Source organism: Vigna radiata, chromosome 5, assembly GCF_000741045.1.
Source record: "Vigna radiata var. radiata cultivar VC1973A chromosome 5, Vradiata_ver6, whole genome shotgun sequence".
Classification (NCBI taxonomy): Eukaryota; Viridiplantae; Streptophyta; class Magnoliopsida; order Fabales; family Fabaceae; genus Vigna; species Vigna radiata.
Genome location: NC_028355.1, coordinates 33350775 through 33372279, shown reverse-complemented (window position 1 = coordinate 33372279; position 21505 = coordinate 33350775). Strand labels below are relative to the sequence as shown.

The 21505-nt window shown below is 32.6% G+C and overlaps 2 protein-coding genes across 8 annotated transcripts; both read right to left on the bottom strand.

Annotated features, from left to right (window-relative positions):
* Window positions 1–145: 145 nt before the first annotated feature.
* On the bottom strand, window positions 146–4573 carry LOC106761057 (vacuolar protein sorting-associated protein 9A). Its single transcript, XM_014644537.2, has 6 exons — window positions 4205–4573; window positions 3591–3738; window positions 2783–2953; window positions 2065–2241; window positions 1133–1433; window positions 146–723 (listed from the first exon to the last, which is right to left on the bottom strand). Exons 1-6 carry the CDS (start codon window positions 4378–4380, stop codon window positions 470–472), a joined length of 1227 nt encoding a protein of 408 aa, XP_014500023.1. The 5' UTR covers window positions 4381–4573; the 3' UTR covers window positions 146–469.
* Window positions 4574–4918: 345 nt separating this feature from the next.
* LOC106762665 (mitochondrial intermediate peptidase, mitochondrial) lies at window positions 4919–21440 on the bottom strand. 7 transcript variants are annotated; one of them, XM_022781540.1, is made up of 18 exons: window positions 21194–21436; window positions 20395–20476; window positions 19739–19791; window positions 19091–19145; window positions 17858–17996; window positions 17704–17758; window positions 17185–17407; window positions 16312–16365; window positions 14878–14997; window positions 14644–14769; window positions 14395–14550; window positions 13531–13647; window positions 8801–8926; window positions 7345–7412; window positions 6975–7091; window positions 6352–6487; window positions 6044–6209; window positions 4920–5710 (listed from the first exon to the last, which is right to left on the bottom strand). In XM_022781540.1, exons 1-18 carry the CDS (start codon window positions 21370–21372, stop codon window positions 5442–5444), a joined length of 2241 nt encoding a protein of 746 aa, XP_022637261.1. In that variant the 5' UTR covers window positions 21373–21436; the 3' UTR covers window positions 4920–5441. The 7 variants fall into 7 exon arrangements, with proteins under 7 accessions (XP_014502175.1, XP_022637264.1, XP_022637261.1 ...); XM_014646687.2 differs by having other exon boundaries at window positions 4921–5710; window positions 16312–16407; window positions 21194–21435; XM_022781541.1 differs by having other exon boundaries at window positions 5463–5700; window positions 16312–16407; window positions 21194–21438.
* Window positions 21441–21505: the final 65 nt, after the last annotated feature.

The window sequence follows — 21505 nt, the reverse complement described above, 5'->3', positions numbered from 1 at the left end:
ATGTACTTCATCTTCATCTTTTTAAAATCATTTAACTCGGAAGTTTTCAACAAGTTACTCAAACTGGTTACTTAAAAAATTCTTTATACTGTGTTTTCGTCAGTATCATTAAAAAATTGCACTATTATAACACAAGGAGAAAGTACCAACCCTTATAATTGGTATTGAAGCATGGTAGAGATAAAATAAAATAAAATAAATAAACTTGTGTTGTCAATCTTTATTTTCCCTGTGACGTTCCATTAACATTTTTTAATTTAAACATAAAACAATTGTATTTGTGTTGTCTAAACAGATAAATGGATCTCATCTTATGGTTGATAAATTTATTAACTTTCATATACACAATTATCGTAATACCAGCAATGATTTCTGATTGGTTGACAATGTGAAAAACATTCTAGTAACCCATATACATGTAATGAACTGGTGGGTAGATATGTACAAACACTGGCATTCTAATTGTAAATTAATTATGTTGGTGGGTGGCTGTGTTGATCTCTGCATGATGTGAAAGCAGAGTTCCTGCACTTTGTTTCTCTATCTCACGAAGGAGGGGTTCTCTCTCTGATGTCGAAAGGCAACTAATAGCTTTGCACAGAATTGTGTACTTACTAACTAAATCCTTATAGTCACTTAATAGCACGTCCACATCTCCAACTGTTAGTCCTCTGCTTTTTGCTTCCATGTAAGGATAATTTGATCCATGTTGTAAAACTTGAACTGCAAGGTTTTACAGTGATTATGTTTAGGGATGAAATAGAAAAAATAAATCTACAAAATTAGAGAGTTCAATCAAATAAATCAAACTTCTTCGGTCTTAAATAAAGTAAGTGACAGGATATTTCAGAAGTTAAGTAACATATTTTTTAAAAGAAGACATAAATTAATTATTTTCTTGATCTCATGACATAAGTTAATTTTAACTTAGATATTTATTCATTAAAAGTTTATCAAAAATGACTGTGCCTGATTGGTATGGATTATTTTGATTGAGAAAATAATTGTTATTTGAAAAACTCTTTTTCAATCAGTCACACTAACAAACTAATTGTTTTTTGTTTAAATAAACTAAACAGTTTCACTTACACATATTAAAAAAGACATAATTAAGAAAACAAGTTATTCTAACCTCCAGTAGCATCAGGTTTGTGGGGCATTTTCTCTGAGCAACTGCACTCGTTGTTCTGTTGCTGGCTCATTTGACATGTTGAGGATGATTCATTTGAGACTTTATTGATCAACTTGGCTGCTTGCATGCTCTCCTCAAATTTGGTTTCGTCCATTGAAAGTGATTTGGCATTTAAGTCAACTATAAATGACGTTGCTGACACTAGATTTGTGAAATAGTATTCAGCTTCTGATACGAGTTTTGCTTGCCTTCTGAACAACTTGATGAATTTGAGGTTAGAATGCAACTTTGGAGGATTTGCCTGAAAGTGACAAACCAGAAGGAATAAATCAAACACTGTCAAAAAGGGTAGTGTAAAGTGAAGCCTATAGCGACCAAAAATCAATGAAAGGAAAGTTCAAATTTAATCAAAAACACAACTTATAGGATCAAGACAATGTTGCCGAAATCATGATGAGGATTTACCAGTCATGGGTATTACAACATATTCTTATCTTTTTTTGTTAAAAAAATCACATGACTCAAGTTCTCTACATAAAAGTAGTAAGTTACAAAACCGTTTTGTAAAATAAATTCTACATCCATTTATATGCCAGAGGTTAGGTATAAAATCTACCTCTTATACTGGTACGAGAGTTCTCTAAAGTTTATTCTAACAAGATTTATTGTTTGTTGGATCTATCATGTTACTTGTTGTCGAATCATCCACTAATATTTAGTTTCACATTCAAGATATACATGTCTTGATATGAGAGAGTATTAGAGATTTTACATCGACTAATGATAAAACGAATTTACAATATATAAATAGGATCAAATCTCATCTTAGAAATCGATTTTGTAAAATTGAGTTAGATTTAAATCTACTCTCTTAAAGATCCTAAAATTATATTTGACACCCACCAAAATGTCTTATTACCAAGAGGGCTTGCCTTGATCGTAACATATATGAGCATAGGAAGAAAGTCATCAGCCCCAGCTGGAACATGCTCTGACATTGCAACATTTAGTAACACATTGTTGATGACCCTGCAACAATTCAAAATGCTCAAGAGTTTCTCATGGGGAGCTTTGAAGGCATTGATTTTCAGCAATTCTTTCTCTGCAAGCTAAGTGAAAAAGGAAAATGGTGTCAATACTTATAAATAGTTCTAATTTATAGAAAAGCTGAAGGCCTTTTATCTAAATTTTGGAATTGGCATTAACTCTTGCAGTTTAAACTCCATTTCCTTCCAAAAATCCTCTGCTTGTCCTGTCACATTTTCACATAATATGGTGCTAAGGATTTCTCAAATAAAGAAACAACTATTCCACAAGGTTAATTTATCAAATGAAAACACATGAACAACTTTGTACCACATTTTAACATTCCCCAACTTAATAGTCCTCTAAAACGCAAAGCATAGACAATGCACACACTGACTCACCTTGTGTCGAAATTCTATTTTTCATTACAATGGGAATTCTACAAATCAGTTGATTCTTAGAACTGACATACTATTGCACCTAACTTGTTAGTAACATTCATTTACAGTAATAATTCTATATGCTTAACGTTTTCCAATTTTACCAAAAATCACATTAAAAACTTTTACATATTTTGGTAGAATGAATTATAGTTTTTCGTAATTTTAGTAGAATGAAGCATACCATCAATGAGGCTTCAATTTGATGAATTGGTGGTATATCCAAATGTTCAGGCTTCAGAAAGGTTTGGAGCAAGCTTATTTTCTCAGAGATTTCATAGTCAATCTTTGCATCCTCAGGAGTAGCAGAAAATGTTCGAGAGAACAATTTAATCATTATATATTTTTCTAAACCCTGCAGATAAAATACATAATGTAGTTATACTCATATAATAAATCAAAAACATCCCCTCCATGATGTAATGCAAGCATAAATATCACTATGCTCTGGTTTAAAGTATGAATTAGAGAGTCAATATCAACTTACACAGTGTTGCATTAATAACTTTCACTAAGTTACATAATACTTCATTTCAAAGACACTAATAATGTAAAGTAGTTTTGTACTTTTATTCAATCACAAGTCATTATGTATGGTGAATTTCTTCTAAAATAACTACCTGCCAACGGTAATATCTGGTTGATTGACATTGAAAGAAAATTCACTAACTATTAATCTAATAACATATTTAAGGGGTGTTAAATCTTTGTGTAACATAATGAATGGAGAAGCAAGTTGTTGTCATATGCAGTGCTTCTGTAATGAAGGAGGGACGAGAAAAAGAAGAAGAGAGAATAGCAACTTTGAACAGGAAAATTACACTTAATCCTTTGAACTTAGTTTGAAATATTCTAAATTCCTCTATTTTTGTAAAAAAAAAATTACTTCATACCCTTCCATTAACACATTTGTAACATAGAGCTCTGTTGATTTGTTAATATATTAAATTGATGTAGTGTGCTATAAGATTATGATTGTTTGATGAACGAACCTCCATGGCGCAATCAATGTCTTCTTCAGAGGCAGTTGTCCAAAGTGGATGATCTCTCATTGCTGCTTCCATTGACAGAAAAAAATCTTGAACTTTTTTCCCATCATTTTCAGGTTTCGGTTGGTAAAATGAAAATGATACTATAAAGCTGATAAAATTAATTTGCCGTCAGGATTAATAGAAGCATAAAACGGACAAAAACAAAATTTAAACATAAAAGTTCATCACCAAAGCTTATTCAATTGTACTGAATAATTTTTTTTGCTCAACCCAAAAGTATATCTTACTGAACAGCTGGAATATAAGGGATACATATCCTGTAACAAATTCCTTTTCATACTAATAAATTGAGTGATCGAACTTAACCACGTTATTTATTTGTGAATCAGAGCACACCATGTCGATAATAATATTGAATAATTGAACTCATAAAAGGGTAAATTGGAAGCACTGAGGTGAACGTTGCAGTGATGATAAAACTAACAATAAACATATACTGGTTTCTCTTAGAACTTTTGAATGCATAAAGAAAGTAGAAAAAATGTATAGCATAAGAATTGCAAATGAATAAAAGAAAATGAAAAAGGGAAAACAGAGTGAAAGGTGGTGCTTGCCTCTTGATGGATCGGACGAGGTCAAGGGAAGCAGGGTGATGCATGCGATTGAGAAAATCAGTGAAAGGCGTTGTTGATCTTGACTCTGCGGTAGTTTCCGTGTTCATGTTGTTGATGTTAATGGAATAATCCAAATTCAAGAGAGATTGAAAGTGAAACAGAGGAAGAGGGAGCATGTTGCAGAATGAAACAGAGGAAAATAATTAGGTAAAGAGATACACGTGATTCACATTTTATGCAACCACCAGTATTAGATACTTACTCTACTTATTCGTCAACTTTTCTATTGGATATTATTACACCAAGCTATAAGATAATTTTTTAATACTCCAAATTATAATGAATGTAATTTTGGTTTCCGTAATTAAAAAAAAAACAATTTTCATTTCTCAATTTTTGAAAAATATGTTTTTAGTTGTTAGCACTAAAAATTTGATACCTACACTCAAAATTTTGGACTAAAATCATGCAAAAGTTCACATCAAACTTTTACCTATTTTTTGGTATCTATATTTTGATATCGAGGATATGTAAACACATATATTAAAAATCACATTATGTCATTTATATTTGATATCATCAATAAAGAAAAATGTTAAAAATATCACATTTACTAAATATATAACTCAATTATAAATATATATAAATATAAGTATAAGTGTGTGTTTATCACGGTATAAGAAAATCATGAAGATAATTATAAAGACAAGAGAAACCCATGGAGGATTACTAATATAAAGTATCAACAAAAATTCCCAATTTGAATAAGTTACTAGAAAATTTCAAAGTTAAGCCAACCTAGTCATTCATCACATCATCATATGCATATTAATAGGTTTAATCTTACAACCATAATAATTAATGCATATTCAATACATTTAGACATATGTAGGAACATTATATTTATTACACCGTATATCTTACATTTTATTACATCAATCAATCATTTAAACTACTAAATGAATTCGTTTTTAATGAATTGAAGTGAAATTGTATTTTGAGAATTGTAAGAATCGGAATACTTAATTTCAAAAAGGTTTGCTGTCCAACCTGTGTTTAGATGTAACTGCATATGTAATTGACACTTGAAATTGTGCCTTACGTCAAAACTGGATCCTCTCATTTTTTACCTTTTTTCATATGATAGGGTCGTGTAAACAAAGATATTAAGACCCCATAAGAAATTTTGACACCATAGTTTGAATGGTACAACTATTTGCTGTGTCCTAAAAAATCACTACAAATGGACCTGCAAAGGATATTCCTCAACCAGCTTCATTTCATCACAAAGACATGAAATATCAGGCACGATCCCTCCATCATGATACCTGTATATTCCATCTCCCATTAGATCATTCAACAATGCGTCTGGTTCTCTGGCTCCTCCATGCTGTAAGAATTTTGTTCTTAAAGCAAATCCTGTAGTTGATGAAAGTGGATCCTCCTCGCACAGTTTCTTCCATATGGTTGCAGCAAAACACTTAGCATACAAATAGCTATAATAACCTGCCAATAAATATGTCAAGTATCGACCGAAACTTCAAAATGTCAATAAATGAAGAGATTCAGGTTGAAGGCAAACACTTTTTGGTGGCATCCATTGGATAAATGTAACTTCTACCATCATGATTATCAGGTTATATAAAACATATAACATTGAATCATTATTCAAAATATACGAAGTGCAAAAATGAAAGCAATTCACCCAAAGGAAATCAGGCACCTGCTAATTCAAAACTAACGAGTTCTGTCATTCTCACTCGACTGTTTATTGAGATTTTAGTATGCTAAACATCACTAGTACAAGGAATTTTAAGAAAATTAAGACTTTGGACACACCTGCACCATAATTAAGCAGATGACTGAATCGGGTCTCCCAATGCGTGCCTTTCACATGTCCATAATTGGTGTGCTCTCTTTTCAGTTCGGCAACAACAGAACTAATGTCACCATGAGGGAGTGGCTGCTCTCCAAAAAGTGTCTGGTCAACAAGAGCATAGAAGATCTGACAAAATAAGACAATTAAAGTGTTAAAACAATGTAAACTATTTATCCTTCATAGACAGAAAAATCAAGTTATGCTTATGCACTGACAACCAATGTGTCCTCTATACAGGCATGAAAAGAAAAGGAAAATATAAAAGGACCTGACGTTGCAGTTCAGTTGCAGCAAACATATCTCTGGCACCCTGCATTGACTCAACCAACTTCTGAGGAATTTCTTCGCCAGTTGAACAGTGTCTAGCAAATTTTCTCAAAACTCGATAATCCCATGCATAGTATCTGTCATGAAAAGTAATACCTATATCAGCAGTGACAGGTAATCAAATTTATTTAGAAGCAACTCTCGCCTTCTAAATTGTCAAATGATGATACCCCAAATATCTGCAATATCAACATTCCCCTCAAGTTAAATATATATCAATTATTCTCAACTTGCTAGTACATTCTTGAAGTCTAGCAATGGGAAGCTGATGAGGACATGGATGAAGAGGAGATCACTCAAGAGCTTGTAACCTCTATCTAAACCGTATCTCTAGACAATGTAAAACTAAACCACCAACTAAGGTTGCAATTAAGACATCTCCGAAAGACGCCGAAGCTAAGGTGGGTTAGAAGGACCACAATTAAGGTCATTTCCCAACATTAGAAACAACTTATTTATGTTTGTATGTGTTTAGCTACAAACAAAACTAAAGCAAATTTAAATGTCAATTGAGAGTTAGAAACGTAGAGTTGACACTTGAAAGTGAAAAATATTCGCCATTACCCCAGTGCCCTGCAGGATATAATATGCCACATGACCATTCTAAAGACATCTTTCTCATCTTGTACAGGTGGATGTTGGCATTCCAATTGCAGATCCCAATTGAAGATCAAAGAGTATCTGAATGTCATGGTTAAACTTGGGAAATTGAAATTTCAGGGGCACACTTGAAGATGACGGTGAACGCCAGGGACTAAATCAGGGTTTCATTAAAAAATTCAATAGGCCAATGTAATATACTTTTACAAGGCTGAGATTATATTAGCTTAATTCTGAAAAATCAAACCAAAGTACATGTATCTTAGAAAATTAGGCACCCGCACAGCGAGTATCATTCAATTAAAGAATATAGTTCTTGATGCATTCTACTCACTCAAACAGGTTGGATGGTATTTCAGCAAAATCCAAAACCGCTCTGGTGCCTGAAAAGTGCTGGTAGTCCTACAATGAGAACATGGAATAATCTCATTATAAAAATGACAGGAGTAACCACTTTTCAAAGATTTTAATTATGAGTAAATGCTTGCTAAGGTATTTTAGCTCAGTAAACAATATGGCAAGAGAGTCCATATAATTCAAACTTCAAAAGATTTTAAAACAAATGTTACATTAGTAAAGATTAACTCAATTTGCTAAAATCATGTTCATACTTGAGCCTTCATAATATTTGGTGAGGAAGATGTTAAAAAGTGGACTTTAAGTCTAACTCAACCCCATAATAAAACCAGCTTGTAAAGTGATGTTTGCACCCACTTATATATTGTAAATTGGTCTTATCTCTAGTTAATGTAGGATTTCCAACACACTCCCCTCAGGCTAAAGTATATACATCTCAAGCGTGGAACTAGATATTAATGAGTGGGTCGATAGCGAGTAGAAACTATATGTCCAACAAACACAAATCTAGCTAGGATATGCTTTAAACCATGACTATGATACCATGTTAAAAAGTAGACTTAAAACCTAACTCAACCCTCCAAACCAGCTTGTAAGGTAAGGTTTGCATCCATTTATATATTGTAAAGTGGTCTTATCTCTAGTCGACGTAGAACTTCCAACAAAAGAAATTTGATTTCTATAAATATTAGTAAAAAAATTTGAGAGGATAAAAAAATATTTTTATATTATTGGTCAATGATGATGATTCTCCGTTACACAAGTTCTATATAAAGGTTAGAGAATCATCAAGGCCTAGAGTATGTCAGTTACAAATGCCTATTACTGCAATATGTCAACTTGTGAATGAAGAGTAAAAGAGAAGACATTATCATTAAATTAACAAGGGTGAGGGTAGATCTGATTTATGTGTATTTTTCAGTTATTTAGATGATAAGATGAAATTTCTCATATATTGTAATTATTTATAATAGTATTAAGAAGTGAACTTTAAGTCAAACTCAATTCTATAAAATTGGCTTGTACGATGAGGTTCACATCCACTTATATACTCTAAATTATTCTTGTCATTAGTCAATGTGAAACTTCCAACAAATAGTAGCCAAATAGGCAATACCTTATATAAGTTATGTAAACACGTTATTACTCCCCATGGTTTTGCAAATCCCTAAAATTAGGGGATTGGTTTTACAACATTATCACATGTTGAAGGGATTGGACATCCTTACAGCTTAACCATAACACAGTTATGGTAGAGATATACAAAAGCAAAAGTAGTTAACCTTGCAAACTGATAATTTATTTATATTATCAACAACTGATTTGTATGGTGAATCCAACTTGCACAAATGTTTATCTTTGATTCTAACACATCATACAGCTTTGTGCTTATTGTGTAATGGTACTATTACTTCACAAGTTCAAGAGGATACCGTTCTTGAAAGCAAAGAATGAAGAGCATGTCCAAACTCATGAAATAGAGTTTCTACTTCCCAATGATTGAGCCTTACAGCTGACGGATTTTGAGATCCCGGAAAGTTACAAACAAGAGCTACAATCTGCAAAATCATCATAATCAAGCATAAATAAGAAGAATAAGACGTCTGCCTTCTCCAAGGAGAATACAGCAAAAATGTGTTTAAAATGACCATCATGCATTCATATTTGTCAAAAAAAAAAAAAAATGTCTTTACGAAAAAACTGATTGAATACAGTGACTTAGTCAGAAAAATATGTTTAAAATGAGAATTGCACATTTATATTTGTCTAAAAGAGGAAAATTTCTTCCTGAAAAAAACTCATTGAACAATAACACAAAGGTCCAGGAAAACCTATACAGTTCATTCTTAAATTTACTACCTAAGTACCCTTAAACACTTCAGTGACGCTAAGTGACGAGATAAAAATATGGTAGCTTTTTCTTGAAATTCAAAATAAATGTTATGTCCAACTCTAGAAAAGTACAGTTTGAAAATGTTATATATACATCACATATTTGGTAAATAAAAGTTTATGCTGCATAGATAGGCAAGAATTGCTGAAAGGGCACTGAGATTCAATTACTCACGTATAAAATGAAAATGATGGCAATAAAGAATGGCATTTATGTTCACTTAAACTTGAGTTTATTGGTAACAAAAGCTTACATTTGTTTTCACCATCATTTCTACAAATATACACTTGAGAACAAAATTTAATAAACTTAAGGAGAGTTTTCTATGAATTGCATGAGTTGTTTTTCACCTGCCACGCTGATATTTGGTCATATAGCAAAACACAATTTGTCACAAGAATTATAAAGAATTGAACTATAACTTAAAACATTCTAATGTTTCCTTTGTTTCATAAATTCCTATTGTTTCTCATAGAATGGGATTAAAAATGATAGGAACATCTGCCTCAACCTGTATGTTCGTGATACAAAACAGAGATAAGAAAGAAAAGGACCAGGGCTATCACTCCCAATTCAATCCAAAACCAAAAATTCCTTTCATTCTCTGTTCTCCAGGTTATAACCTCATCCTTTCAGTTGCATATCAAACACATAAAGTTGATAGTGTCAGATGAATGAACTGCAGATGTCTAATCATAGCAGCTACCAAGTTATGCTTTTAAATGATTGAAGCCCACTTAAGTATCTAACAGTTTGCAATAAAATAAAACTATATTGTNATCATTTCAAATATATGCCAATAACAAGGCTAAATAGTAACATTCCTTTAAATTTCATTCCAAACNGAACCTAAATGATAAGAGGAATAAGATTCAGTTCTGTTATGATTTAGGCTGACTTCTTCATATTTTTATTTCAATCAAGGCAGGAAAATTTAGACCATTTAGTCTNTTTTTAGAGTGTTTTCTTACAACTCAAGTGTTAGGCTTTTTATAAGTAAAATATTATAAGGGGAGAGCCAGGATTCAGGCTTTTTAGTAGGAGTGAATTGTTTTAGCAGTTACTTGTCAGAGCAGGCGCAACTGCAGGCAGTTATCATCNGAATAAAAAATGGGAGCAGGAGGAGGGGGGAAACAGTTTTGGGTAAGTGGTTTTCGGGAAGGGAGAGGCCAAGCTCTCAACATCTTGCGAGGAATAAAAAATTCAGTCCTTATTCTTATATCTGTTGGTGTCTATCATCATACTTCTACTGTATTAACTCGTTTATTCAGTGGTTTTCTTGTAAAGTCATCAAAACATTTACTGGTCAATGTTCTTTTTGGAGGCCAGCAAACAATAAAGATAATAGATGACACGTTATAGGTCCACATGCCTTACTAAAATTCAACAGTAAGAGAGTGGTAACTGAGTTTGTATTTGAGATGATTATGCTAGTTTAATAACTTGAATGTGGTTTTAAATGTGCATTCAGAGCAACAGTCCTTGGAGATTGTTCATGTTTTGTAATTCAGGAAAACAACTATTGTCTCAGTTCTTTGGTTGAAATGATTTTTATCTAATCCGTTTTCATTGTTTTTGTTCACAGGTTTGATAGGACCATTCAAGAATATAGTATAGTATTAGGTAAATTCATATTGGCAATGGGATACATAATTAGTTAACTTATGCATCCCAAGTAAAGGGTACTTTTGTCTTCATATAGTAACAATAGAAACTAAGCAAGTTTTGGATAATATTTACATATACCAAGTCACCTCATCTTTCACGACTATTTGTAGTTTCCTCTCCACTTAAAATGCAGTTATATTTTCTTTATTTATTATTGTTATTTAATGTATTTTTGTGTTATACAGACGTTGGCGTGCCTTCTATAATGACAACAGCAATGACTTATTGAATAAAAGCTTTAAAGAAATTATCTTCTATGTTCCAAGCTTCTTTGAGAATGAACTTTATTTAGTTGTTATAATGTCCCATTGATATTGATGAAACATTATAACAACTAAACGATCCTTATGCTCATAAAAGCATGGAATAAGAGAATTTCTTAAAACTTTCATTCAATAATTCATACAACTTATTACAAAATGCATACATTAAATGACAACAATAAATAAATAACATATAATTACCACTTAAATAGTGAGCAGACCCACAAACGGTAGAAAATAACAAGGTTAGTTGACATATGCAAAGACATTGTAAAACTTGATTAATTTCTATCGTTGCCACACTTAATCAAGCTTAAATTCTTATTCAATTTATAAAATAACTTAACTTTTAGAGGTTTAATGAAAATATCTACTTTTTGTTCTTCAATTGGACAATATCAAATTCCAATCTCTTCTATTCTCGGATCTTGTGAAATAAAATATTGATGTGTTTAGACCATCCATGAAATACAAGATTTTTGCATAATGCATTTGTAGACTTGTTCCAAAATATCTCCAAATGAGTATCTTGCTTCTAATGCGTTACATCCAAAATTCCTCTCAGTCACACTATTTGAGTTGCACAAATAGCTGCTATGATGTATTGTGCTTTGACTAATGGGAGGGCAACAATTGGTTGTTTTTTTCAAGACCATTGCCAAGGTTATTTTCATATCCTGCTATGCTCTCCTCGTTTCTACATGTCTTGCCCAATCACTATTGATATAGCCAACGAGTTTTACTTCACAATTACTAGCAGGCAAAACTCCCTCAGTTGTATATAGTGGAATTCTTTTAGCTCCTTTCAAATGACACATGTCTCTTTCATAAATCTGCTAAGCAGTCCTCAAAACACCATATCCAGCCTAGTTGCAAACAAATATGTGAGACTTCCAATCAAACTCTTGTAGTAGGTTGGTCCTACTCTCTTGTCAACTTCAATTTCTCTTCACCTGGAATGAAGACTAACTTTGAATTCTCCATCGTAAACTTCTTTAGAATATCAACAACATATTTCTTTTAAGATATGAAAATCCCATTGTCCTGGTGAATGACCTCAATGCCTAGAATATAGGTCATTAGTACCAAATTTGTCATTTCAAAATGCCTTGCCAAAGCTACCCTAGCCTTTTTCAGTATCCACAACATATGGGTCATTGTCAGTACCCACAACATATGGGTCGGTGTCAATACCCACAACATAATCCTCCAATTTGCCACATTGTCTTTGTTGCCTCTACGATCTTCTAGATATCTCTGGCTTGTCAAGAGTTGATTTTGTTGGCTCATTTTGATCTACATTAACATTTGGAAACACCAGCAGCTGTTTTGGGACACAAAGTCCAATCCCATATTCCTTCTTCGCCAAATGTCACATATCAACTGATTATCACTCTCTTGTCTTTAGATTGATTGTGTAGTTTGTATGCCTTTGAATTTTTTCAATATCCAATGAACTACACTTCTTGTTCTGACAGTGCACACAGGTCCTTGCTTTGATTTTCTTCATCAGTTCTGTCAGGTAACTCAGGTAAATGAAGCTCCAAATATTGGGAGCCTTTTAAATGGTTAGTCATCAATAACTCCAAATCATTATAATTAAGTTTTCTATCTAGCTCACTAGTTAATACATATACTCACACACACACACCTGCACTGTATTTTTTCTTCATTTTCTTATATTTACACACTCTTTATCTCAAGTTCACAATAGCGATGTTGGATCTAACCTTTGATACTATTTAATTTGACATTGGTGGGGCACTATAAGACTAAATAAAGCTCACACTCACATAAGCATGGAACAAGGAAGATAATTTCTTAAAACTTTCACTCAATAGCTCATCATTGTTATTCCAGAATGCATGGCAATGCATTTTATATAGACTTTGCAAAAATACAATAAATAACTAACAAATAAAGAAAATATAATCACCACATAAATAGAGAGGAAACCCACAAACAGCGGAGGGAAAATGTGACATCAAAACAATGGAGAAAAAATGAGGTTACTTTGTATGCAAAGGCTATGAAAAACTTGATTAATTTCTATCATGTAGCATAAATATAGGGCTATGAAAGTGCTAGGTGTTGAACAGTTCCAGTTAATTGGAGAAATAGTGTTCCCTTAGTCTCACATCACATCACCAAGCATCACGTTTTTCCACCAGATGATGATGCATCTCTTCTCTTTTCACTAATATTATACCTCATTAAAAATGGAATAGAAAACTTTCACATAAAAGGAACTACATGTGTGACATAAAGAGAAAACTATATTTCTAGCTAACTGCCTTAATCAGAGTAAGAAACTGGGGATAAGAAAATTTTCACATACTGGAAGTTGGTATTCTGTCGGAGAAATTCTGCGACCCCCTTTTATTGCAAAGTGAGCACAACCAGGATACTTTCCCTTTCTCGAGTATAAATCGAGGTACAAATATCCCAAGTCACCCTAAAATGAGTTTGAATATCAGTGTCTTTGGCAATACATCAATTTAGTAAGGTCCAAAAAGAAAAATAAGATCTTGGTAGAACAAAAAAATATTAGGACAGCAGAAATACTAAATTAGGAAAGCAAGACAACTAAAGGAGCTCAAAGAGAGAATAGATGAAAGTAATAAAAATTGGCATTGTGTACTTGAGCAGTGGTTTGATAAATTACCACTTCTCCCAACTATATTTTGATGCAGAAGGCCAATCATCAATTTACTTTAGAGTGTGACAAAATTGTGTTTTGACTGAGAAAGAAGAAATAAAAGAAAATGATGGAAAGTGTAAGAAGCATGAGAGTGTTTCTGTAATTTGTGAAAGTCCTGCTTTTGCTAAATTAATAAATAGATTTCTCATTTTATATTTTCAGTTGAGAAATAGAAGTTAGGGTATATGATTCTATGTCAGTAGTAACTATTCTGATAACACAATTGACTATTGTCAGTTGTCTGATTGTGCACTTAAACATGGGACACGCTCTCCCATTTAGTATAAGCAAAAAGAAAAGAAGGTAATGGCAATGGTCAGAGAGCTGACATTCTTTTTTCAAATAAAGGTAGAGAATGTGACATCGGAACTTATAGACAAATATTACTGAAATTTGGCCCAAAAATCAATATAGAATTCATATTCAACAGTACAAATTAATATAAAAGTTAAAACTCCAGCAATATAATGTATGACTTAAAAATTTCTTTGCACAAAATACCTCTTCGGGATGATGAAGAGATAGTTTAAGCACATGTGGATCCCAAGATTCATTAGGTGCTAGAGGGATGCTATGAAAGGTTGCACCAAACAATGACTGCACTAGCACCTTCAAACCCTCAATACAGTTCGAGAGAGAAAAATATGAACCTACAACCTGCATACATGATTTTTGGATTTATTATGAAAAATACTAACATGGATATGTAGAAGTATTGATGACAAACAAAATAAGAAACGTTTTAATTACCGAAGCATCCAATTTATAAGCAGAGGACTTCATCATTGTCATGTAATAGGTCTCATCCCATGGCCTTAAATCTTCATCACTTTGACCACATTTTTCTCTCTTGAATTTCGTGAGTAACCTATGCTCCTAAGATCATAAGATAGGTAAAAGAGAATAATTCTCAGTTACACGCACAAGCAACTTTATCCATTAACCCCTCATGCCCAAGAAAGTATGCCTTGAAGGAATCTATACCTCTCTAGTCTTGGGCTTGACCATCTTGCTCATTTCGAGTAAAAATGACATTACAACTTTTGGTGATAAAGCCATGTTAGGCTTAATAGAAAATTCAGTATAAGAACTACACCCCATTATCTGCATCAAATGATCACAGAAAAATAATTATTTTATAAAGTCAAAATTAAAAAAAAAATATAGCTGTTATTAAATACCTATAAAAATCATCAAGCAAAGTAAAGACAAATAAACATCCTACAGTTTTTTATTGAAAAATAAAATTTTGACCTAAGAGAATTCAAACCTTTCTCAATTGTTGGAGAGCATACCATAGATTTCATTATTTCAATTTCCATTCATGCAGATTTATTACCCTATAATTTATTTTTCGTTTTTAATAGTAATTATGACATGTAGCATTTAAATAATATGATTTGTAACTAAATATAATTATATCCACCATGCAGTCACTATCAGAAAGTAACATTCAGCTCTTAATCTCCTTTTTCCAAGTATAATTCATAAAACAGAAATACCACATTCTATTAGAATGTGGGCAAAAGTCTTGTTTGCTTCGACTATAATCTGTTTATTTTGCTTCTGATATTGATAAAGAATGTGGATGCTTGTCTCCTCAGGTGTCTCCTATTAGAGATACTTTTGAACTGTTCAAATCTAGAGAAGACAGAAACACTCAGGTGAGTGTGTTTCTGAATTAGCACAAGTGGTTTATTTATATTGAGAAAAAGGAATCATACTATTAGAAATCACACATCCATTAGTGATAAGACCGGTTTAGAATATAAGTGAATACAAACCTCACCTTATAAGCCGATTTTGTGAGATTGAGTTGAGCTAAAAGTCCACTTCTTAACATTGTATCAGAGCTTGGTTTAGATCCTATCTTAGAAAAATTTTGTTGTTTGTTGGATATATTGTTCCACAGGTGATGTATATATCTCGGTGTGAGAAAAGTGTGTTAGAAGTCTCACATTGACTAGTGATAAGGTCAATTTAGAATATAAATAAGTGGGTGCAAAAACTTTACAAGGGGTTAAGTAAGACTAAAATCCACTACTTAATCCATACAATAAATAGTCAAAATTTAATATCCTCTAATAACAAAGATATAATATGAGAATAAATAAAAATATTCCTAATAATACATATATAATCTAGATATTCCTGATTATATAGGATCAACTCCTTATTTTTGTAATTAATATTATATTTCTTATTATATAAGATTAATTTCTTATTTCTATAATCATAACACTCCTCCACAAGTTGGAGCAGCACATTCAAATATTTACGCAAGCATACAAATGCATGATGGGGATCCAGAAAACATGTTGCACCAAACAGTAACATAGAATAAGAGAGAGAACACTTATGTTATGGCACAAATCAAACTGCTTAAAATGAGTCGGTGTGCCTCATGATGATACAGACCTGGGCTAGCTCATGTCGTGCAGATATAAGCCTTTTGAGGACATCAACATTTGCCTGTGGAACAGAATTTCCTCGTATATATACCATTTTCCTAACCTTAAAATACAGAGATAAATTGACAGATGTCTGTTAGTTAATTACAGTATTAAGCTAGTTAGGTTGAAGAAATAAAGCACGTCTTCAATAAATAAGAGGGGAAGTTGAGAACAATATTTTTAAAATTGAATTTATCATTGAACAGGTCAAAGTACTACTTCAAGGTTCTATGGTCAAACTGCTAGAAATAAAATAATGATTTTACAAAAATATATAATGTGGGAATAAAAAATATATAACAACTCCATAATACGGATTCCAAGTCTCAAGGTTTCACACTATCACGTTTTTTAAGTTGAGATTATTAAAATAAAATAATTTTTATTGACTTGGGTTTTTTACTAGATTTGCCAGTTTTTGACAGGTCATTTCTGAGGTTCAAATGGATTAACAGGACCAGTTCACTGATTATTTTATTATTTGGCCAATCTAGTCCAATTTTAAAACGTAGGTTAAGCGAGACATCATCCTCTCAGTTGAGAGGAAACTAGAGCCTTTGGGCATTAAAAGGTTCAGACCCTTTAAGTTCTGCAGCATTTTATCTGTGCAATTGAGTTTTATACCCATTAACATTTTTATAAAAAGTGGGTGACAATACCAGCAGGTCGTGAGTACACTAGAGTATTAATACTAGATTTCTTAGAAGATGAGATGTGATTACAAATGCTTTTTCTTCAAATGAATATACTGGACAGTCCTTAATAGGACTTGTAGTAATTCTTACTACTACTATCAGTATACTAAAGGTAAACTTAAAAATCACTGAATAGAAACTACCTCATCATCAGATGAAAATTGTAGTACAGAAGAAACAGTTTGTGGGTCTGTTGTAATCCGAAATCCTTTCTCTTTGAGGGTGCCCCTAGACCCTGATAAATCCTTGGTTATTAATGACACCGACCGATGTATAGGCTTTACAAGATAATGCAAATTTCTGGGGATGCGAGAAGAAGGATATATATCAACAATTCCGGGGTCCATGACAATATTCTCATTGTACCTAACCAAACCAATAAATTGTAAACCGATCAAGATCACAAAATAAGTAAGCCTGATTTAAACATACAACAGATTACCTTTGAGGAGAATATTAATTGCAGCATAAATCTAGGGATTCTGACATCGTGGCACAAGTTTACCAAAATAAAAAAAAAAATAAGGGGAAAAGACGGTAGAAATATAAATTCATGTCCAGGGAACAAACTGCTTTCACTATAAAAGAAAATTATTCAGTTCTCATAACAAGCAACAGAATTGTCAATGCAACCAATTCATCTATATCAGTTATAAACATACTCTCTGCATAGCTGAGCAATTTCAATATTTAGCTTGTTCACTTGATCTAATTTCCCTGCAAAGAAAGCGCAACGCATAAGAAACAATTTAGAGATAAAAAGTTCCCTACGTCTTTACTGTGAGTAAAAGATGAAATTAAGACTAAATTAATTACCGGAGCAGAGATTAATTCCACCCCTTTCAAAGTCAGCACGTAAGTTTCTAACTCCCCTCTTAGCTTCCTCAGAAAGCATATTACATTCTTGCTCGGCTTTCTTAATTGCGTCATATAGATCATGATTCGTGTTCAGATACTACATAGCAAAAAGAGAAAATAATGAGCACGGGTGTTGGAGTTAGAGCTCTCTGTAAGTTGGGTTTTCTCATTTGTTGATATAATGTCTGCATCTTATTTATAGAACTACAGTGAAAACCAGATCTTCAAAGGTTATGTTTCCCACATTATTTTTTTCTCAAATCATGATTGGTTAGCAAGTTTAATCAAATACTATACTTTTTGGTTTAGTGGGTCGTGTGATGTCAAATTGGTTGCTAACTAACTCTGAAGTCTACACTCATTTCTGTCTTGATTAAAGATTTACATGCACTCATCTTCAATTTAAAGTGCTTCTTCAGGCTTTAAGGCCAGACATAACTAATCTGTCTTACTTCAGCATTCCAACCATCAATAATTTTGTGCTTAATGCCAGTCTATAGCTTACATATAGACTTCACAGCAAATAAGCATTTGATCCACTCCAATTCAGATAATAACCCCTCCATCAACCTAACCAAATGCCATAGAGATCATATTTCCTTCCTCTATTAAATCAAATTTGTTGTCCACGACAATAAAAACATGGACAATGATAGATAAATTAAAAAGTAATATCATAGTTTCCCGTACTGTTATTCCATCTCTTCAATACTGCTATTTAACGTCAACAACATAAAATAATTAAAATGTGATCTTTGCCTTCAGAATTGTGGGACTATAAAAAGTTCAAGAGGTGTTTCTTTCCCATTCTGACAAATATACAGAAAAAATCATACAAAGAAAAGATAGCAATACACTTTCTAACATATCCTTCAGAACACAATCCCATTGATTGAAATTCACTAGAAATCACAAAATTTTGTGAGTCCACTCATGTCATCTGACTAGTTCACTAATTATCTGCAGTTTTGAGTAAATTTTAACTAATAGTAGAGCGAGCTCCTGAACATAGAAGGAACATATAACCAAAGTACATGGCTATGCCCATGCACACACTCAAACTTTAAACACTTTATGCAACAGAACAACCACAGCACATAATTTTTCATTTTTCTTAGGCTACACTTTTGTTAAGTTAATTAACAATAAACATAAGGAAAAACAAACAGTGAGCATCACCGGTCACCTCACATGTAGATATTCATTAATTCTCATCGATGCCTTGCTGGCCTCCTCAACAAACTCTCTGATTTATCCAAAAAAAAACAGAAACATAACTTCAATCATGACAGAAGCATTACAAAATACGATGTCCAAATATTTCATCAGTCATTTACAATAGAAAAAACAACAATGTGCATTAATTAGAAAGAGAAGCCAATTACTACAACCACTAATAATAATAATAATAACAAAAATTTACTCTTATATTATTGATTAGAGTTCACAACTTTTAGTGTAGGACTCTCATTCTCTATAACAGAGTTTCTCGATATATTTTGCTCCTCTCTCTTTCAGAGGTGCATTAACCAAAAAGTTTCTTTCTCAAACTATTCTCATTGTATAGTCAATTCTATTTGCCTGTCTCTTTTAATCTATCTTCCTTTATCTCCATCTTTGAATTCAATAATATTTTTAAAGAAACTGACAATAGTTAAAAATGACCTTATATCAGAATTTCAATTGTTTATTTTTAAATCCAAAATAGAATTTAAACAATAAACATGTCTTATTTATAACGAATTATAAATGTTAAGTATCAACACTATCCTGTCAGGGAAAAAGCTAAGATAATAATAATAATAATAATAATAATAATAATGGTAACAAGAAGAGAACCTGTCAGGGTGGGTATGCCTACACAATTCAGCAGAGTCAACAACAGAGCATACCTGCGAAATGAAGCATGCAAATTGCAATACATGCATACGATAGAGTAAAAGAGTGAATACAACAAGTAAAGTACTTATTCTCAAGACAGTTGAATCGGGATACCGAGTGTGAAATGAAAAGCCTAGTTTTGAATCACAAAAGCGTATTGTGAATATCAAGATTCATGATCAATAATAAAAATAGCACACATATACGTGCACAAATGTGTTTGTATAAAACCAGAAATCCAACAATAAAAGAAAGCACAAACCCATGACCAATAGCTTAAAAAACATAACTATATAGCATCACTCTACAAAAAGAAACACAAGAGATGAAAAAAAAAAGCATGCATATTAACATAACTCCATGCCTAACTGTTGGGATTTCTTGCGTAAAATTGCAGACCAACGTACATAGCCTAAACAAAATAAAAAATAACAAACAGAGGAGTAGTTTTAAAATCTCCCATTACACCACTTAATCATCTAAACATGAGTTTTAAAAAAAAGGCAATGTAAATTTTGAAAGCATCCAATTTATAGCACCAAGCTTCCAAATCTACCAAATTGGTGGGAGTTTATCAACCACCATGCTCGGTTATTCTCATTAGAATAACTTACAGTGTCAGAAATCTCATCCATTGCTCGCATTACTTCAGAAGCTGGCTGTTTCGCGCAAATGTAACTGATGAGTTCTCCAGACCTAGCAATCCATAAAAATAAAAATCAACCATGTGGTTATGGCACCATTAATAGTAACAGTCATCATGAGCAAATGCAACTGTTTAACACTTTTGGTTGTTAACCAACAAAACAATTGCGCATTTATCATTTCAACCAGATAGAAACGTGTGCAGCAATTGACCGTTACAGCAAATTATCAACAATTTCACAGACGTCAGTGCATAATGAGAGAAATTCTTTCAATACACTCTCTCTGTAACAAATCTACGAAAGTTTTTTTTACATATGTATATATTCACTTGTCATTTTCAAAAGTCAAGACACAGTTAATTACTCTTTTAACAATTACATCCTTCCTCTTCACCTAATTTTTAACTAATTTACATACATAAAAAAATATTTCAATTCTTCGTTTGTACAACATAACCTTAAACAACACATACAAAAGAACGGAGTGAGCGTATATCAAATTTATAGCAGTACCAATAGTAATTAAGAGTAGACTACTTTATCTTATATAGATTAAACAATGAAACAAATGCCCATTTATCAAGCAAATACGCGCGACAATTAGCCAGTACAATGAATTATAACAATTTAACACAGTTACATGCATAATAAGCTTATATCAAACCTGGCACAATACAAACGCTGAAACACACACATGCATAAATATCAGTTTAAACAGTAGCAATACATTAACTGCGTGAGGAATATAATTCAATGAGATAGATACCTTTGAATGGCTTCATCGACGAAGGATTGAAAGCCTTTTGCGGTCTTCAAATGAGGGAAGCCATAGAGACCGGTGGGAGCTGAAAACGTACGAACAGTGACGGAGAGAGCATTCCGTTTTTTCGAATGGAAAATCAACGAACTGGCTCTGCTCACCACTCTCCACATCGCACCGTTCATGCTGCTTGCTCACCGAACTCGTTCAAAACGCTGCGCACGCACCTGCTTAAATATGCAACTGAAACCCACGCACTAAGCCCAAAACATTCGACCCGAACCGAATCCGGACCCGGACCGAAAGCCTGCCAAACAA